At 38.5% G+C, this 20,557-nt stretch overlaps 1 protein-coding gene and 1 long non-coding RNA gene across 5 annotated transcripts in view; one reads left to right on the top strand and one right to left on the bottom strand.

Moving 5' to 3' along the window:
- LOC122551052 (TBC1 domain family member 8-like) overlaps positions 1-20,557 on the top strand; it is a 97,437-nt gene that overhangs the window by 59,294 nt on the left and 17,586 nt on the right. For 3 of the 4 annotated variants that reach the window (XM_087988094.1, XM_043692695.2, XM_087988093.1), the window contains exons 7-13: positions 270-464; positions 8,486-8,656; positions 9,812-9,962; positions 10,610-10,824; positions 11,414-11,531; positions 14,185-14,470; positions 14,580-14,706. In XM_087988094.1, the coding sequence (XP_087844220.1) occupies positions 270-464; positions 8,486-8,656; positions 9,812-9,962; positions 10,610-10,824; positions 11,414-11,531; positions 14,185-14,470; positions 14,580-14,706 (1,263 nt within the window). The remainder of the gene's footprint in view (positions 1-269; positions 465-8,485; positions 8,657-9,811; positions 9,963-10,609; positions 10,825-11,413; positions 11,532-14,184; positions 14,471-14,579; positions 14,707-20,557) is intronic. The other variant, XM_087988092.1, reaches the window with a different exon arrangement.
- On the bottom strand, positions 9,796-15,291 carry LOC148149784 (uncharacterized). The gene is made up of 3 exons (XR_015757430.1): positions 15,030-15,291; positions 12,386-12,934; positions 9,796-10,483 (listed from the first exon to the last, which is right to left on the bottom strand). It is a non-coding gene; the product is annotated as an uncharacterized LOC148149784 (long non-coding RNA).

The following is a 20,557-nucleotide window of genomic DNA, read 5'->3' as shown; positions in this document are numbered from 1 at the left end:
ATATATGTTAGTCCATGTGACATATACTGGGTTCTATGTCTTGAAGTTCATTAACAACACTAATAATTTACACTGATGTAAGATTTTATAATCTATAAGCACAGAACCCAGATTATGTATAGCAAGTGCACAGTTGCTGTAATACCAATAATAGTACTTGCAACAGGAGGTGAGGTACTTGATACTAGAATGTCGCATATGATATCACCTAACTGTTTGTATAACAGTTTCTACAATAAACAATTCTGGCATTTCTTTTGCTTTGACAGGTGGTGACAGTGGAGAAGATGGAGGACACTAGCCTCCTGCCCAAACCAATTATTGTCAGCATTAAAAGTAAGAGGGTATTTCAATTTACAGAAATTGAAAACAGAGAATGCCTTGTGGAGCAACTGAGCCAACGTCTTCAACTTCTAAAAGGTGGAAAGCCAGGCTGCACTCAGAAGTCTGGAGTTGAAGAAGAGGTTTGTTGACATCTTGCATTTAACATTAATGGCAACACGTAGCGCAGAAGTCCGAACTATGTAAAATGTAAGTAACGGTTTAGCAAAAAAATTATTTCTTCGAAGGAAAACAAATTATCTGCATGTAAAGCAAATAATATGGTTCTATAGAGAAAGAAATGAGTGAATATTTAAGGTCACGAATACTTCAAACGTTTTATTTTCTCTTTAAATTATATTCAAAAATTTACGAGAATTCAACCACAATTCTATGACTGAAAATAATACGGTGCCCCATGTAATCTCAAGCTAATCTCCATGGCTCACTGTCTGCTAAACTCCAGCTGGAACAGCAGCTAAAACAGTGCATGTAGGCAAGGCAGGGGTTTAAATAAAAAACATGACTGTGTAGTGAAAGGTTTAGTTTTGTGTGTGTGTGTGTGCGCGCGCGCGCATGCACGTGCGTGAATATATGTGTAGGGAATCAGATTAGTCTGTTGCCTCTTGCTCTTGCTGTCTCTTTAACACCTGTTCTTTTGGTCATTTTTGTGCATTTTCTCTGACTTTTCTCTTATTTTTGTAGCCCCCCCCATCCCCCATCCACCATATCAGAATATGCTTTGGTGAAACTTAACTGTTTGTTCGGTCTTGGAGGTTGACTGTCATTGGATGGATTTCTAGATCTGTGCATACTATTATCGACTCTCTCGTGACTACTATCCTTTTTTCAACAAAAGATCTGAAATCCAACATCATTACTAAAACAAAATGAAGCCATAAAACACCATAATTTAAAACATAAATGTTTGCTGTGCAAGAGCCAATTCACACAGAGGGCAGTACGGGTATGGAATGAGCTACCAGAGGAAGTGGTGGAGGCTGGTACAATTGCAACATTTGAAAGGCATTTGAATGGGTATCTGAATAGGAAGGGTTTGGAGGGATATGGGCCAGGTGCTGGCAGGTGGGACTAGATTGGGTTGGGATATCTGGTCGGCATGGACGGGTTGGACCGAAGGGTCTGTTACCATGCTGTACATCTCTATGACTCTATAAATATGATCTTAGATGACCTGCTTTACTTTTATAACTCATTCAACAGAAGTTGGATGTGAATTGAAAGTCATTATAAACTATAAATCACACCGTGTGAATTTGCTGCTCAGTCCAACCATCTGTAGGTTATTAAATTCAGTCACTGCAGCAATGGTAGTGTCCCTGCCTCTGAGCCAGAAGACCCAGGTTCAAGCCTCCACCTGCTTCAGAGGTTGGTCAAGAAATATCTAGTCCTTCAAAACTTTGTCTTCCTTTTTATGACTAATTTCAGCTCCTCCCTTTCTCGGATGTAGCCTGTCTTCAGCAGTTTGCAACACACAAGCAACCCACGTTTCACAGATCTTCACCAAAAATGGCACACGTCCACTGAACCTCCTCCATTTGGTCTGGATGATTGTAGAGCTCACTGATCTTAACCTCAAGTGATAGAAGGAGCTGCTACAACTTATTTTAAACTTCTAGATTCAAGTCATGTCATCTTCAGCATGCCTATAATGTACTTTGAATTCCTCAACTCCTTCTGAGAATGATGGCTCGTTGTCACAACATAACATAGCCTTGCCCAGAAGTTTTTCATACAAACCTATTTTGTTCCTGTTTTGATGGCCTCCCCAGTTATCGAATCATAGAGCACAGAAACACATCCTTCGGTTCAACTCATCCATGCCAACCAGATAACCGAAGTTAATCTAGTCCCACCTGCCAGCATTTGGTCCATATCCCTTTAAACCCTTTCTATTCATGTACCCATTCATATGCCTTTTAAATGTTGTAATTGTACCACCCTCCACCATTTCTTTTGATAGCTCATTCCATACACGCGCCACCCTCTGTATGAAAGAAGTTACTCCTTAGGTTCCTTGAAATCTTTTCCCTCTCACCTTAAACCTATGCCCTCCAGTTTTGGACTCCCCTACCCTGGGAAAAAAGACCTTGACTATTCACTCTATCTGTCACCCTCGTGATTTTATAAACCTCAACTTCCAACACTCCAGGGAAAATAACCTCCGCCTAATCAGCCTTTCCCTTATTGCTCAAACCCTTCAATCCCAGCTGAATCCTTGTAGATCTTTTCTGCATCCCCATAAGTTTAACAACATCTTTCTTATAGCAGGGAGACCAGAATTGGCAGTAATCCAAATGTGGCCTAACCAACATCCTGTACAACATCCTGATTCCTGATGAAGGGCTTTTGCCCGAAACGTCGATTTTGCTGAAGCTCCTCGGATGCTGCCTGAACTGCTGTGCTCTTCCAGCATCACTAATCCAGAATCTGGTTTCCAGCATCTGCAGTCATTGTTTTTACCTCTTTTACAACATCCTGTACAGTCTCAACATGACCTCCCAACTCCTACACTCAATGCACTGACCAATAATGGCATGCGTACCAAATGCCTTCTTCACTATCCTGTCTACCTGTGACTTCACCAACGTTTTTATATAGTTTTCAATAATATTATAAAATTGTGTTCAAAATAATACTGTGAAATGATCAGTACATGCATTGCAATAAATTATCTTGTGAAATTTATTTCCACTAGTTTGATTGCTTTATTTGAGTGCTCCTCATTCAGACATGGAAGGAGTGGATCACAAGGATTCACTGTTTTGCCAGCAGATTAAAGGAGGTTTGCAGTTGTCAAATGGAAATGTGGCATTTGAACTGGTGGCACTTCAGCAATATTAGATTAATATATTTCCATATGAGCTTGACAAAGCCATCTAACGAGATGCCGGGTGCTAATTATGACAGAGTATTTCCTGTTGTGTATATACTAACCTTTGAAAGCAAAATTAATTGCAGGATATTTGACTTGTTACCAAACTGTTTAAATACTGGCATACTCCCAATTCCTTAGTTGGTGAATATGAAGTTTTGGGGAGTGGGGATGAGGTAATGGGAGAGGTAATGGAGAATGAACAGATCACTAATGAATTAGCTTTGCACTGTATAGCCAAGTCAGATCCACAAAGAGGGCTGTACAGAATATGTCAAGCCAAATATTTTCTGTGTAATTTCCTCATATGAATTTCAAATTACCTTTTTGCTTTTCTAAGAAATAGTTCTTGTTGGAAAAGTTTGTGTTGCACATTCTTGTGTCCCTTAATTTTTGCATATTTATGTTCTGTTAAATGTTATTAGTAAAACTGATTAATCTTTTCAATACTTGGATTCGTTATACAAATTCATTATACAGAAATTTCATAAGCACAAACCTATTTTATTCATCGTAATAAATTCTTTGCTGTTCTTTGAATTTAGACACTAGTTTTGACAAAGTTACTTTCAGAAGCACTATTTATAACATACTGAAATATTAAACCATGCTAATAGCATAACTTGACTTACACGCAAGTGTCATTTTGACCCTGGTGGGGATAGCCTGCATTCTCTATCAGAACACTTTGGTTCAAATCCTACTGTAGAAATTGAGTGAATAACCTAAATGAACAATCTACAGTACATTTAGTTTTGGATTTTTGTCATTTGTATTGGTGAAATATGAAACTGTCTGTTCTAATGATTGTGCTGCTCCTTCATCAGGTGGTTGTGGAGTGTAAGATCACCTGATCAACCACCTGATGAAGGAGCAGCGTTCCAAAAGTTAGTGCTTCCAAATAAACCTGTTGGACTATAACCTGATGTTTTGTGATTTTTAACTTTGTACACCCCAGTCTAACACCGGCACCTCCAAATACTGAAGGAATGATTCATTGTAAATGCTGCCTTTATGATGAGATGTTGATGCTCCAGTATGTTTACCTGGTTAAAAAGAACCGGTGGCATTATTTAAGAAAAGCATGTCCTGACCAACATTTATCCCTTGTCAAACTTGACTGAAATAGAGGTAGGAGTAGGCCAATCAGCCTCTCAAACCTACAGGATAAAAACAATGACTGCAGATGCTGGAAACCAGATTCTGGATTAGTGGTACTGGAAGAGCACAGCAGTTCAGGCAGCATCCAAGGAGCAATAAAATCAACGTTTCGGGCAAAAGCCCTTCATCAGGAATACAAGCAGAGAGCCTGAAGGGAGGAGAGAAAAGACCCTCAAACCTACACCCCATCATTCAACAAGATCATGACTGATCTGCCCTCAACAACTCTTTTGTGCCATTGCATTACAAGCTTGAACTCCCTGATTTTATATTTTAAAAAAATCAATATATTATTTAAATACTTGCAGTGATCTAGCCTTCACAATTCTCTTTAGCATTCATTACAGTCTGGGAGAAGAAGTTCTTGCACAATTCTGTTTTAAATCCCTAGTTTTGTAACTGTCCCCCAGTTTAGGACCACCCCAACTAGGGGAGACATTTTGTCAACACCTCGCTTGTCAATCCCTCTCACAACCTTGTAAGTTTCAAAAAGATGACCCTTCATTCTTCTGAACTTTAATAAATAAATGCCTAACCTGTTCAGCTGCTTTTGATAAGTCAACTCCTACAAACCAGGAATCGGCCTATTGAACAGCCTTCAATGCCAGTAAATGGTTTTCTTTTTAAAAATATGGGGACCAAAATGCTACACTTAATCCAGATACAACCTCACCAGCACCCTATACATTCCCTGTTTTTTAAATTTCAATCCCCGAGCAATAAAGGCCAAAATTTCATTTGTCACCTTAATTACTTGCTGCTATGGTGCATTTTATTGGAATCTCTTAGTTTAAATAATAGTCTGCCTGACCTGTACATCTTTGGATTATGGGAGGAAACCAGAGCACCTAGAGGAAACCCATGCAGACATGGGGAGAATGTGCAAACTCCACACAGACAGTCATCCAAGGCTGAATCAAACCCAGGTCCCTGGCGCTGTGAGGCTGCAGTTATAACCACTGAGCCACATAGCCTAGGATTGAATCTTTGTGGCATTCCACTAGTCAAGACTCTCCAAGATGCAAAAAAGATTCATTGATCCTGACTCTGTCTTCTGTGTTTTAACTAATCCTCACACTAAGCATTACCCCCTCAATACTGTGAACTCCTGTCTTGTGTCATAACCTTTTAATGTGGGAACCTTGTTGAATGACTTCTGGAAATACGCTACATCTACTTGGTGACTGAACTGGTGCAGGCAGACAGCCCAAATGGCCGCCTCCTATACCATAGGAGGAAGTGAAGACTGCAGATGCTGGAGAGTCAGTGTCGCAAGTGTGGCGCTGGAAAAGCACAGCAGGTCAGGCAGCATCCAAAGAACAGGAGAGTCAACATTTTTGGGCAGAAGCTGTTCATCAGGAAGGGCTTATGCCCGAAACATTGACTCTCCTGCTTTTCCAGTGCCACACCTCCTGTATCATAATGATTCTGAGTTTCTAATCCCAATTATCAACTACTTGTTATGTCCTCAAAGTACGTTAGCAAGTTTGTCAAATATGATTTCCTTTTCATGAAACCATATTGACTCTGATTGTGTTCAATGTTTTTTTCTAAATGCTTAATAATGGACTCTGTCACTTCCCAATGACAGATATTACACCAACTGGCCTACACACTCTTGCTTTCTGTCTCCTCTTCTTGAACAGGGGTATCATGTTCACAGTTATCCAGTCCACTGGAATCATATCAGAATCCTGTGAGTTCTGGAATATTTCAACCGATTCCATCAGCTATCTCTGCAGCCATTTCTTGTAAAGCTATTAGATGCAGACCATCTTGGCGACTTGTCTGCCTTCAAACCTATTAATTTATTCTTTACTTTATCCCTTGTGATTGAGATTCTTTAAAGATGTTTCCTCCTGTTAGCATCTTGCTTGTGTGTTGTAATTGCTCAGAAATGTTCACACTTTTCAAATGTAGTTTACTGACTGTAATGTGCTTATATCAATTATTTGCTGAATTGTAACATGGATTGACTCATTTTGCGCTTAATAAATTGTATCCAAAATAATTACTCAACTGAGTCAAAAATTGGGTCGGCCGAGGAGAGAGAATTGTCAGGCAATTGTTAAGAGGAGAAATTGTTGACGTAATGTTTAGTTTTTTGGACATAATTCCCTCCTAGCTTCTGAATGAGAATATCTCGTGTGTCAATGTTTTTTCCTTTATTGATGTGCTGAAATGTCTTTTCTATGTCAGAAGCTTCTGACTCTATCATTGGCTCGGGAATTTCAGGATGTGGGATTTCCTACCTCTACCTGTGGTCAGCTCTCATTGAGACAATTTGCAATAATTGCTATTGCTAGATTGCCTGTTGAGTTTCCACAGAAGGCACTAGGGAATACCACAATAGAATCTCCAGAGATGGTTTATATACGAAGTGAAAATGAGATCTCTACTATCTAAATCACCTGAGAAAGGCCGTGTGGCTCCACTGATCTCTGTTAGTGATTATCAAAGTTGGGTTTCATTCTCTTCTCACCTTATCAGCAAATCTTCCTCTCTGATGTATTTATCAAGCATGCCCTTAAATATGTTTAAGGGGGAGGCAATTGTCTAGTGGTTTTATCACTGGACTGTTAATCCAGAGACTTAAGTAATGTTCTGGTTCGAATCACAGATGGTGGAATTTGAATTCAGATTTAAAAATGAACTCTGGAATTAAGCATCTAATGATGACCCTGAATCCATATTGATTATTGGAAAAGCCCATCTGGTTCACTGATGTCCTTTATGGAAGGAAACTGCCATCCTTACCTGGTCTGGCCTACATGTGACTCCAGATCCACAGCAATGTGGTTGACTTTTAATTGCCCTCCGGACAGTTAGGGTAAGGGAAATAAATGCTGGCCTCATCCAATGAATGAATAAAAAAGCTATGCTCTTCACCTGAATCATTTCCTGTTAACTCTGCTCCACATTCTTATTGAAACTTCTGAGATGCAGAGAAGCTTGACAGAGTAGATGAGAGGCTGCTTCCTTTCATGGCTTATCTGGAACTAGTGACATTCTATGAAAGTAAGAGATCTCCTCCCTTCTTCAAAACTGCATCAAGTTTTATTTGTCACATTTTTAGTGGCTGGATCTTTGAGTGCATTCAATTTGAAACAGAACTTTGATTGGCATTGGTTAAGGGGCAGGCAAGTAGGTGCATTTAAAATAAAGTTTGATCACCTTTGATCTTCTTGATAGCAGAGTAGATGTGAAGGCTTTCTCCTGCTCCAAATTGTTACATTCACGTTCTCACCAGTCTGAGGGAAAAGACTTCCCCTGAGTACTCCGCATTAAAATTTTATTCTCCATGCCAACCAAGTAATTTGGCAATAATCAAAATTTAATGTGCAATTTACAAAATATACTTGTCAACTTTTCTGGAAAGTTTGGATTTCTAAGGAGCAAGTACATTCAACATGTGTTGAATCATTTTAACACGATACTAGTCAGTTCTGCAATTTCTTGATATTAGTTTACTGCTTGTGCAATTACAAGAATTTGCTTTCCATTTTTTTGTATTAATAACAGTGAGTGACCGTAACACAATAAGAACAGGAGTAGGCCATATGGCCCCTCGATCCTGCTCTGCCATTCATTAGGATCATGACTGATCCGACATTCCTGGCCTTTCTCCATAGCCCTTGATTCCCCTACTGATCGTGAACCTATCTATCTCAGCCTATCTAATATGCACAAATACTCCGCCCTCACAGGTCTTTGTGGCATAGAGTTCCAAAGACACACTTCTCTATGAAAAGAAATTTCTCCTCATCTTAGTCTTAAATTGGCACCCCTTTATTTTGAGACAATGCCTTCTGATCCTAGACTTTCTCATGAGGGGAAACAACCTCTCAGCATTCACCCTGTCAAGCCCATTAAGAATCCTGTGTGTTTCAAAGAGGTCATCTCTCATTCATCTAAACTCCAATGAGTAAAGTCCCAACCTGTTAAGTGCTAACAGTTTTGATATTATTTCTGCAACAGAATCCATGTTATAAAATTTCTCTACAGAAGAACATACTAGCAGTTTACTGGCATTTGTGGATTTGGTTATGTGAAACTCATGAATAGGTGTTTAAAAACTTGATATTAATTAAATCCAATGTCTTCTAGGTCTCCTCAGAATCTACAGATTGTCCTAACCAAATCTGTACAACTAATACAGCACTAGATTCGCTTGTGAACACTGCAACTGTCAAAAAAGAGCCGAGACATTCATTAAACTCAGAGGCTTTAATGGCACACTTTCACTTGATTGAAACTGAAGATGGAAAATCTGAAATGGTATGTATACAGGATTCAGTTCTTATTTCTTTTACATTTTAACCTTTGTGTATCTCCCTCCTAGCTGTAGCATTTTATTAATAAACTTGCTTCTGAGAGTGAATTGTTCAGTGACTGGTCTAAGAGTTGTTATTTTCATGATCTTTGAAGATAATTTGAGTTTTTCAGTAACTCATTTATTCAGCTATCGGTGAGATAGATCGAAGAAGAAAAAAGTAATTGCCTGTTCTGGAGAAAGAAGAAACATAGTAAAATTTGCACCTTTCTCAATTTTTGCAGACTTGTAGTAATGGTAATGAGAGAAAATGCCACTTTGTTTGAATTCTGTTATTGAATAAGGCTAACAAGATATGGTGATAGGGGAGGCAAATAGAACTATGACACAGATCAATTGTGTTTGATTTAGAATGCAGAACATTGGATTGTATGGCTTCTTGTTCTTATGATCTCATATAATTACGCAGGATAAATATACATAAAGAAAATTGGTGGACTTCAGATTAGAAATTATATTATGTTTGCCATCTTAGAAAAGTTCCGACTCTGACAATCTTTTAAATATTTGTGGGCATGGAAGTGAAGTGGAGCACTGCCAATGTACCATCTAATTTCAGACCACTTTAGTTATAGGGGAGAAACTACCTAACAGAATTTAGGAGAGCCCTTTTGGCTCCTGCTACTGCTGGTTTGAGTGAGCAGATGCAGAGTTTTCACTCAGGGACAGGCTGTCATCTAATTCGGGCAAGGGCCATGTTAGTGAATAAATGGATGACATGGAGGGAAATTTGGAGAGGGCAGTGATTGTTTTCAAACCCTGTCAGAGCTTGAAGCTGATAATTCTGTCCCTTTTGATGTAGATATCAAACCACTGAACTAAGGGAAACATCAGGATAGTTGTAAATTATTTGTAGAAGTTGTATTGAGATGACCTTGTTCCTTGGGAAAAGCAATATTTTTAAAACTGGCTGTGTTCTAAAGGTCATTAACTCTTTCAGATCTTTGGCATGTAAAGATCATAACACGGTAAGTTATTCAATGACCTTATGATTTTAATTTCTATTTGATGATGAGTTTGCAGTCTTTTATATGAAAGGGCAGCTGTTCAAAGGCTACTATTCAATTAGCTTCCAATTAATGGTAGATTTGCATCTTTAGAAAATGGAAAAAGCGAAAAATCAATTATGGTATGACCATTTTGTGGAATATGGACACACGGTCAGTATGTTTCGGACAGAGAAAATAAGAAAGCTGGTTGCAATGGGAGTTCCACAATGTCTTCGAGGACAGCTATGGCTTCACTTTTCAGGTGAGCATTGTCACAGACAAAAGGGAAATTTCCCATTTTAAGCCCATGACAGCTACATTTCTTTGTTATTCTCATCCTTAACTGAGGTAGGATGAAGTGTGTCCCCATATAAATCCTGTTTCATGGATTCCAATTCTTAAAGGATTTTGCTGTGGATTTATTTCAAGATGAAATGCAGATGAGATTTTTTTTGTTTCATCATCCCATCCACACCCACGCATTCAGGAAATCAAGAGCTATGTGACAGGAGAGGAGATAAGATTATCAACGACAGGCTTTTATAGATCCAGAGTTTTAAATTAGTTCACATGAGTTACATCAAAGTCAACAGCGATGAACAGAATCCAAGTGTGGATACTTAAATGATGCAGTTCGGACAGATTTCAGTCATGTGACAAAGACAAGTATTTCTGGTACTGAGAACCCATCTGGGTGGGCTAATTGGAAAGCCATTAAACTAACAATATAGATTCTTGAACGTAACAGAATTTTGCTGCATCTTCACACGGAGGTTAGGCGACCTGTCAGTAAAAATTCATGTCAGTTCATATAATTAAACAAAACTATACCGTGCATGGACAAATGTCAGTAAACTGAAAGTAAACATTCTCCTGCATATAAACACAGTACTAAATGTCTATCTATAGATGCTGTGACTGACTTAGCTTCATATCCTGATTACTATGCGAATCTGGTGGATGAATCTATGGGTAGATGTTGCATGGCAACTGAAGAAATTGAACGTGATCTGCATCGTTCCCTCCCTGAGCACCCAGCTTTTCAGAGTGACACTGGCATTGCAGCATTAAGGAGAGTACTGACAGCATATGCATACAGAAATCCCAAAATAGGCTACTGCCAGGTAAAAATGATTCACAATTATTTGCTTTAATTATATGTGAATCAATTTCGTAAGCGATTGCAATATGAATAAATGAGCAACATCTTTACAAAAATAGGGTTCCTCCAAAAGCATTTTTTAAAAACTCAGAATTCTACAGTTTGAAAGCCTTTTACATGAATTTTATTAACAAATGATTTCAAGCTTGCAATGTGAGAGGGTTGTGGTACATAAGGTGGGGATAGTGTTTCTTTTTAGTCATAATTTGTTTATTGTGTACAAAACCAGTTTTAAGGTTTGCAATTTGCATTACTTTGTAAATGGATAAGCCATCGTATCACCTAGCCCATTTTATTGCTTGCTTGCATCTAGGAAATGAGCATAAAGTTTCGACATTTCAGAGCAGTCTAATGATGCAAAGCGGATTTGCTATATTGATAAAGATTGAGAATTTGGCAGAACATTTGCTTTAGCTTAGCAATGGAGTTTAATTGCACTAAATATTCATTATCTTCAATAATACAACTTCACTAAAGTACCACTTAGTTCTTGCAGGATCAGGTCACTACTATGCCCCTAAATGATGTATTCTTTTCTTCTATGCCCACAGTCTATGAATATTCTGACTTCTGTATTATTACTATATGCAAAGGAAGAAGAAGCCTTTTGGTTACTTGTTGCTGTCTGTGAGAAAATGCTCCCAGATTACTTCAATCGTAGAGTTATTGGTAAATATTTCTTTCACACCAATTAACTTAATGTTAGCACTAAAATGTATTGATATGCTTGGACTGTTAGCTTTGAACATCTCTGCTCACATTCCATTACTGAATTTGACCCAGGATTTAAGTTTGTCTGAAATCAGTGCTTGGTTAAAATGCAGGATAATGTTAGGTACTGTTTTATTTGCAGTAGTTTGCAGTAGCAACTTTATCTGTGTCCCTAAAAGGAAGCCCTGATATGGCTGTTTAGATTTATTCTTGGAGACCCCATTGTGTACTGTCTTGTTAGAATGCTACGTCATGTTTATATTTGAATTGATTTGATTAATTAATTTGTAAAAAATATCAGTGACCTAAAAATTGTAATGTGCTAATATTATGAGAGGGAAAAAAGAACAAACAAATTTTTACACTATTTGACAAAACAAAATGACTAGTTTTCTGTAGCTGCTCTGCAAAAGATCCTATGTTATTCTACAGATGTTGTATGACATTGAGCTGTATTGACAGGTATATAACTGTTACAACACAGTGATAGCAAGCCAAACCAAATCAGCCTCATTATCACTGAATTCTTATACTGTGCACTTAAAGCATTCAGTGTCACTCAAAATTGCTAAGTTGTTCCTAATCAGACTTTACAAATTTATAGCATAAACAAAAACTATTTATTATTAAGAATGTATCTTTAGCAGAACACAAACTACATGCCAACCTAATTAATATCTATGATCTAAGCCCAATCTTCCTTGAGTATAAACCCTCACTCTCTCACCACCAGACAAATACAGTTAAGGGATAAATATTTAAATAAAGGAATCGTAATTTGCTAGTTCGATAAACATTTCAATGATGAATACCTGGCCTTCATGAATTCCTTGGATGATGGGTTATATTGTAGGCAGTCAGGAGTATAAGTCTTGCTTGAATTCCAAAGGTAGCTCAATGCAAATTGCTTCCTCAGATCTCTGGCGAGTCTTACTTTTTTCTTGCAGACTGGGTTTCTTTTCCCAGAACTTCCAACAAATCAGTAACTGGAGAATAATAGAGCAAAAGCCAAAAACAAAGCCCTCAATCCAGCAGTTTTCAAAATAACACTGCATCCTTCCTATGATCCAGTCAGATGGTTCACTCTTTCTATCTTGCTTTTACAACATTTTCTGTGGTTGACTGGCCAGTGCTGGTTCTCCCTTGATTGACCAACCCGACTTCCAACCAGCTGCGAGTCCCTGAGCATAACAACATCTCAGTGCTGAATCATTTACAGTGTTCTCAGAGCAGTAATTAACCCCCAATGGCAAATATCAGTCTTTTGTTCTGTTTATTGAAAGAAGCTGCTGTTCAAAGTCTTTTGTTGTTGAAAGTTTCAATTTCAAATGCAATTCTTGATTGCAACTCATAGTCCCAAACTGAAAATCAGATAAAAGAAGCAAAATAGTTGAGGGTCTCATTGTAGCCTATAAACAAAATGTTGCTACATTTTCTCGGAAATCCTATCAAGAAAAAGCTGATTTAAATTTGTTGCATTTTAACTGCACTTGCCTGATAATGAAGCTCCATTTTGTATCTACCAATTTTTCAGATTCTTTTGCAAACAAACATTTGAGCTCCAAACCATTCTACTGCATTCCACATTGCTACAGATTTTGCTTTTGGATTGTATATATTAAAACATCATTTAAAAAAACTAGGAACAAAATATATGACCTTTTAAATTTTGCACTTTAAACTTTGGAGACTCTGACCCTCTAAGTCCACTTCACAAATGCGAATTAATCTCCTATTGTGTTCATATTGCCACTGCCATAACAAAATTTGTTTTGTTTGTATCCTAACACTTATCACCATTATAGCAAACATTATGCATATTTTATTTAAATATAGAAAATTTTCATAGCATATTGAATAAGTGCAATGAACAGTACTATCTTTGAGGAATTGTGTGTTGGAAAAATGGCAATTTTATGAAAGCTTATATGGTTGTGGTCTATTGGTGTTAGTTCCATTTATAAACTATCTTCTGTTGCAATTCACAGATACTGTACACCCTTAAAATTCCAAATATTACAGTAATTTACCTGCAATAAATAGAAACCCAAATATATGAGCCAAAAAATGTGTCTTAGTCTGCTAATATACGAAAGATGGATAGTTAAAATTGCTTATTGATTGACCATTGGATTAAGGGACACATTGTGAGGAAATTGATGAGTTTGACCCATGTTACTAGAGTCAGACAGATGTACAGAATGGAAACAGACCTTTCAGTCCAACTCGTCCATGCTGACCAGATATCCTAAATTAACCTAGTGCCATCTGCCAGCACTTGGCCCATATCCCTCCAAACTCTTCCTATTCAGTCTTGTCACAGAGCAGCATCTGGCATCTAAGAGATATAGTTTTGGAATCTTAATGTACACGTGCGTTGTGATGAGAACCATGCTTTGCCAAAGGACATGACCACCATACTGTACTTTTAGAAGGCTGTTGATGTAAAAATAAAATCAAAACCAACAATGAAGGGAACATGGCTTGAAGTGCCCATCATTGTTTTTGTCACAATAAGATTTCTGGTCCAGAGAGTTTATATTTATTTTGTTTTAATCCAGTTGTGATTTCCTCTTGAGTCATTCGCCTTGTCGTATCCCATGTTTTCCAGGTGCTCAGGTCGATCAAGCTGTGTTTGAAGAACTTATAAAAGAACATTTACCAGAGCTGGCTGAACATGTGACAGACTTGTCTTGTTTAGCATCCATTTCCCTCTCCTGGTTTCTGACTCTGTTCCTTAGTATTATTCCCCTTGAGAGTGCACTAAATATTGTTGACTGTTTCTTTTATGATGGAATAAAGGTGATTTTCCAAGTGGGCTTGGCTATACTAGATGCCAATACACAAGAGTTGTGTAGCTGCACAGACGATGGACAAGCCTTGATAATCCTTAGCAGGTGTAGTGGATTTGTTCTTCATAAAACTGCAACATTTTGATTTGATTTTGAAAACGAAAGCAATTCTGAAGTACACAACTAATGAAGTACACTTAATCTCTTCTTGCAGATTTCTTGATAATATCACAAACAAAGAGAGTCCATTGCCCCAAATTTCTCAGCTACATGTCTTTAGTGATGATAAAGATCCTGTACAACAAGTGGAAATATCTGATCTAATAAGAGACTCCTATGAGGTGAGTATCTGAGTGTTGTAATTTTGTCATAAGCTTCGGAAATCCGCAATATTTAATAAAGTACACAAAATTGATGTTTAAACGTATAATGGCAGAGCTGTTTGAAGTCATTTAGCCAAATATATTCTTTCAAGTGCAGTGTTCCTGCCTTTCCATACTTAATAAAAAATGCAGAGAATGACATAATGAAAGTTTAAGATAGGTTAAGCATTCAAGCCTGTAAAGAAATTATGTTATAATTAACTATTCAACTTTTGTAGCATGCTCCATGATTCAATAGGATCATGGCTGATTTGATTGTTGTCTTAAATTCACTTCCTTACCTGTCTCCAACCCTTGATTTCCCTGTTGGTCAAGAATCTACCACAGTCAGCATGGTATATATTCAATGACTGATCCTCATTTGCTATCTGGAGGACAGAATTCCAAAGCTATGATGACCCTGTGAGAAAGTGACCTGATGAGTAAAGAAATTCCTCCTTTTCTCTGTTTGAACTTAGAGACCTTCTGCCTCCAGTTCTAGATTCCTCCACAACAGGAAAGGGAAATGCTCTCTCAGCATGTTTTATTGCCGATTACCAGTCATTCTTCCAAACTCGACATATGGCCCTAAATTGCCCAACCTTTCATCATAAGGCTACCCCTTCATCCCAAGGATCCCTGCTTTATGAGCCTTCCCTATATTGCTTCTAAAGCAATTATATCCTGCCTTATGTAGAAAAGCAAAACTATACGTAGTTCTTAAGTGCAGGCTCAACAGTGCCATGTAAAGTTGTAGCATGGTTTCCTGACTTTAATTCTCCATCCCCTTGTATTAAAGGACAATATTCCTATTGCTTTCCTAGTTTTTTTGCAGTGTCTGCACGCTACCTTATTGTGGTGTATTTCTAAGGACATCAATATCCTTCTATGGCGTAGCATTCCATAGTGTCTCTGTCATTAACTATCAAGTGACTGTTGACAGCCCCAAAATGCTGTCAATGCATGCGCAAAATGTACATTGTACTGCACTGTGCCCTTGCCAGTATTGTTAATGATATAATTCTATTATGTTCACTTATACATAGGATCCTGTGTGTTTATTCCTGCTAAAATGGGCAACCTTATTTTTCCACATTATGCTTAGACTGCCAGATTTTGGCCTCAATTAACCTTTACAGACTTTTTGTAATTTCCTCACCACTTGCTTTTCTGCCTATGCCTGTATCATCAGTAAATTTGTCTAAAAATCAATTTGCCTTTATCTAAATTATTAATATGGATAACACAGTCAAGACACCAGAAAATCCCTGCAGCGCAAAACCCACAAGTTTGCCAATCTGAAAATAACCCATTTATATCTGTTTTCTGTTAGTTAGCTGATATATATTTTATATATATATATATATATATATATATATACACACACACACACATATACTGGTAATATATTACCCACAACACCATGAGTACTTACCTTATGCAACAAGTTTATATGCCTTTTGAATATGCTGCATCAACAACTACTCCTTTATCCACCCTGCTTCTTACATCCTGAAAGGACTCTTAACAAATCTGACTTTCAGAAAATTGTGCTGATTTTGCTCAATCGTATTTTGATTTTTATGAATGTCCTGTTACTATTTCCTTAATAATTTCCCAATGTCAAATGTTAGGCAAACATCCTGTTTCTTTCTTTTCTCCAATTGAAATATTACATTTGTGGTTTTATAATCTGCTGACATTTTCCAGAAGCTAGGCATGTTTGGAGATTATAGCTGATGCATCTATTAACTGAGTAGCCACCTTTTTTTTAAGATCCTATGATGCAAGCCCTCAGTTCTATGAGACTTATCAGCCTTTAATCCTACTTGTCTTCCTAGAACATTTTTCTGTAGTAATCATGATCCCTTCATTTTCTCCTGTGGATTTTCTATTCTTCATGTTTTTACATCTTCTTCTGTGAAGACAGATCAAGATATTTCATGAAAGATTGACATTTCCTTGTTTTACATAATTAATCCCCAATCTCACCCTTTAAGGAACCAGTGCTCACTTTAGCTCTATTTTGTTCACATAAGTTTTTGTTGTATGTACTATTTTTGTCTCCACTAAATCTTCCCTTTGAGAAGTCATCCCTGCCTTCCTTTCAGCACTCTGCCTTTCTTTCAACATGATACCATCCTTCACTTCCTAGTGAGCTGCACATGTTGCAAATTTGTCTTTGCTTATCCTTGTAATTGCCTTTTTTAAGTTTGATTTTAGTTTCAGACCTACAGTTCTCACTCTCAGACAGAATGTGAAATTTTATTGTACATACAAGCATACGAATTAGCTGCAGAAGTAGACAGTTTGCCTCTTCAGACCTGCTCTGTTGTCTCACCAATCCCGGGTATAATTGAAGCATAATATTCTCACTTTTCTTTGTTACTTTCTAGGATTGCATTCTATTAGTCAACCTACCACTTGCTGTATCAAAATTGGTCTGTGACCAGAAACTGAAAGGTTTCACTGACAGTGAGGCAGGTATAGGGATCTAGAAAGTGTCATCAGAGAGGCCTCAGCCCTTGCAGTTGTCCAGGAAGTTTGAGGTTCCTACAGTGGAGAAGAACAGGGACTTCGAGGACAATGAACATACTGACTACAACACTGGTACTGTGGCTTCAAGTGGCAAGTAGTAAAAAGAAATGTAGTTGTAGTATGTGACAGTCTCATTAGGGCATAAGTACTGTTCTCTGCAGCTGAGCCCAAAGGCTATGTTGCTAGGGGCAAGGACATCTCCAGACTCAAAGTCTGGAGTGAAATCTGGAGTGGAAGGGCAGTTGTTCTGGACGACATGCTACCAAGTACATCATGGGACAAAGTAAGAGATTTTGCTGAGGGAATAAACAGCTAGTTGCTAAATGAAAAGGCATAATGACAAAACTAATAACCTTTGGATTATTTGAGCCACAAGTAAAAAACTGGCATAGATTAAATAAGATCAGAGTATTAAATGTGAGAGAAATGGGTTTTGATTCATGGGCATTAACACCAGTACTGGGAAAACAGAAGCTATGTTTTGGGATAGTGGTAGCTGTGAATCACACAGAGATCCACCAACATACCATAGCTGCAACACATCACCCGCCCTGCCATCTTTGTTTTATTTAACTATTTAGGTTTCAAGTTAGAAATGTTTTTCTTATTCACTTATGGGATGTAGGTGTTGCTGGAAGAGGCAGCATTTTTTGACCATTTCTAGTAGCACTTCAGAAGGTGGGCGTGAACTGCCTTCTTGAACTGCTGCAGACCTATGCTGCCATTAGGGAGGAAATTCCAGGATCTTGACCCAGTGACAGTGAAGGAGTGACGATATATTTCCAAGTTAGGATGGTGAGTGGCTTAGTGGGAACTTGCAGGTGGTGGTGTTCCCATAAATCTGTTGCTTGAATATCTGTAGTCACATTATGGAGTTTAACTAGTTTGCTATAAATTGAATGAAATATTCACGTTGTCATGCTTCTGGTTTAAACTATCATCCCTGTCCAGAGAAAAAGAAAACTTAAAACTCAGTAATCAGTCACCTACCTGCTCACCTAAGTAATCAGTACCTGCTGGAAGGAGTACCACCTTCCATCAGGTTGCTTTCAACATGAATATCTCTTTCTTTAATTGAGGATTCTTGTTCCTCACCTCTCCCCAGCCCAATTGTGGTTGACATGGCCTTCAGACCTTTCCGATTCATCTCCGACATTTCTATCCCCCCACCCCTTCCCCTCCTTCCCTGAACAACAATCACTTGTCCTCATTTCACACCCTACTCGTCTCTACATTCAAAGGTTCACCTTTCCTTGTTTCTGCCACCTCTAGCAGGATGCCATCTAGCAGGTTTTTCCCTGCCCTCCACTGTCAGCATTCTGGAACCTCTGTGACACCCTGATCCACTCCCCCATCACTCCTAATGCTCCCTCACTTCCTCATGACAGCTTCCTATACAGTTACAGAAGGTATATCACCTGCCCATTCACTTCTTTGCTCCTCACTGTCTGGTGCTGATGTTGTGGTCTCCTTTATGTTGGCAAGACTAAAGGCAGACTGAGTGACCGTTTTATTGTCAGTCGGAATGACCCTGACCTGCCACTTGCTTGCCTTTTCATAAACCTCCTTACTGTCATGCTAGCAGTTCTGTTCCAAGTCTGCTGCAATGTGCCAGTGAAACACAATTCAACCTCAAGGAGCAACACCTCATTTTGCACTTTGCTGCTTTACAGTTTCAAGATCTCAGTATTGAATTCTCAACTTCAGAGCCTAAACATTTTGTGCATTCTCCAGTTTTCTTACATCCTCTTCTCTCTACAAACTCCCTCCCACCACTTCCCTGCAGCCATGTTTTTGTCTTGTTTACTTGCACTTAGTAGCAAGGACTTCCCTTCACTTTTTAATTTCTATCCTTTTTTTTTTACATCTTTTTCATTCTCCACTATAAACAATTTCTTCTCTTTTGCATTGGTCACCTTTCCACTTCCATCTTCTCTTCATCAGTCAAAAGTATAAAATTAAACCTATTTTCTAACACTGCTCAGATATGAATATGTCTTCTGTTTCTCTCTCCGTCTGTGGTGCCAGATCTGTTGAATTTTTCCAGCATTCTGGTTGTTTCAGACTTCCAGTATCTGCAGTAATTTGTCTTTATTCACCTCAGTAATAGGTTTGTTAATGGGTTTGTCAGAGGTTAGTGCATTCAGTGTTGTCTAATGCTTCCTGTACTCTGCCCCAACACAGTACCAACCACAAAAGAAATGCTCCCTAACCCAAAAAAGTTCTCCCTATTGCATTGATGTTGACCTTTTTCTATTTCCTACATCAGTCATCTTATGTTCTTTATCTGAGATTGCCAGTGAGTGGAAATTAAAAGCTGAATTTTTCTAAATTTGTTTTGATGATGAACTAATGATATAGCCAGGAAAGGGATTAAGGATCTGAAAAGTGACTACAGAGAGCCAAGTTGGAAGCTGAAGAGCAGGATGAGTAGAATAGTGACCTCAGGTTTGCTACTGGTGCCACGAGATAGTGAGGTGAGGAACAGTCAGCGAGTGCAGCTTAACACATGGCTGTGAGGCTGGTGCAGGAGGGAGGGCTTCAGATACCTAGACCATTGGGCACCAATCCTTGTGGCACTCCACTGGTCACAGGCCTCCAGTCTGAAAAACAACCCTCCACCACCATCCTCTGTTTTCTATCTTTGAGCCAGTTTTGTATCCAAATGGCTAGTTCTCCCTGTATTCCATGAGATCTAACCTTGCTAATCAGTCTCCCAGGGGAACCTTGCCGAACGCCTTACTGAAGTCCATATAGATCACATCTACTGCTCTGCCCTCATCAATCTTCTTTGTTACTTCTTCAAAAAACTCAGTCAAGTTTGTGAGACATGATTTCCCACGCACAAAGCCATGTTGACTATCCCGAATCAGTCCTTAACCAGTGGAGTGCCACAAGGATCGGTGCTGGGTCCTCTACTTTTTATCATTTACATAAATGATTTGGATGTGAGCATAAGAGGTACAGTTAGTAAGTTTGCAGATGACACCAAAATTGGAGGTGTAGTGGACAGCGAAGAGGGTTACCTCAAATTACAACAGGATCTGGACGAGATGGGCCAATGGGCTGAGAAGTGGCAGATGGAGTTTAATTCAGATAAATGCGAGGTGCTGCATTTTGGGAAAGCAAATCTTAGCAGGACTTATACACTTAATGGTAAGGTCCTAGGGAGTGTTGCAGAACAAAGAGACCTTGGAGTGCGGTTCATAGCTCCTTGAAAGTGGAGTCACAGGTAGATAGGATAGTGAAGAAGGCTGAGGGGTGACCTTATAGAGGTTTACAAAATTATGAG

The sequence above is a fragment of the Chiloscyllium plagiosum genome, unplaced genomic scaffold (genome assembly GCF_037043375.1).
Source record: "Chiloscyllium plagiosum isolate Xiang-an unplaced genomic scaffold, Cpla_swu_hap1 HiC_scaffold_6, whole genome shotgun sequence".
NCBI lineage: Eukaryota > Metazoa > Chordata > Chondrichthyes > Orectolobiformes > Hemiscylliidae > Chiloscyllium > Chiloscyllium plagiosum.
The sequence above is the reverse complement of the archived record's forward strand: the minus strand, read 5'-3'. Positions and strand labels throughout refer to the sequence as shown.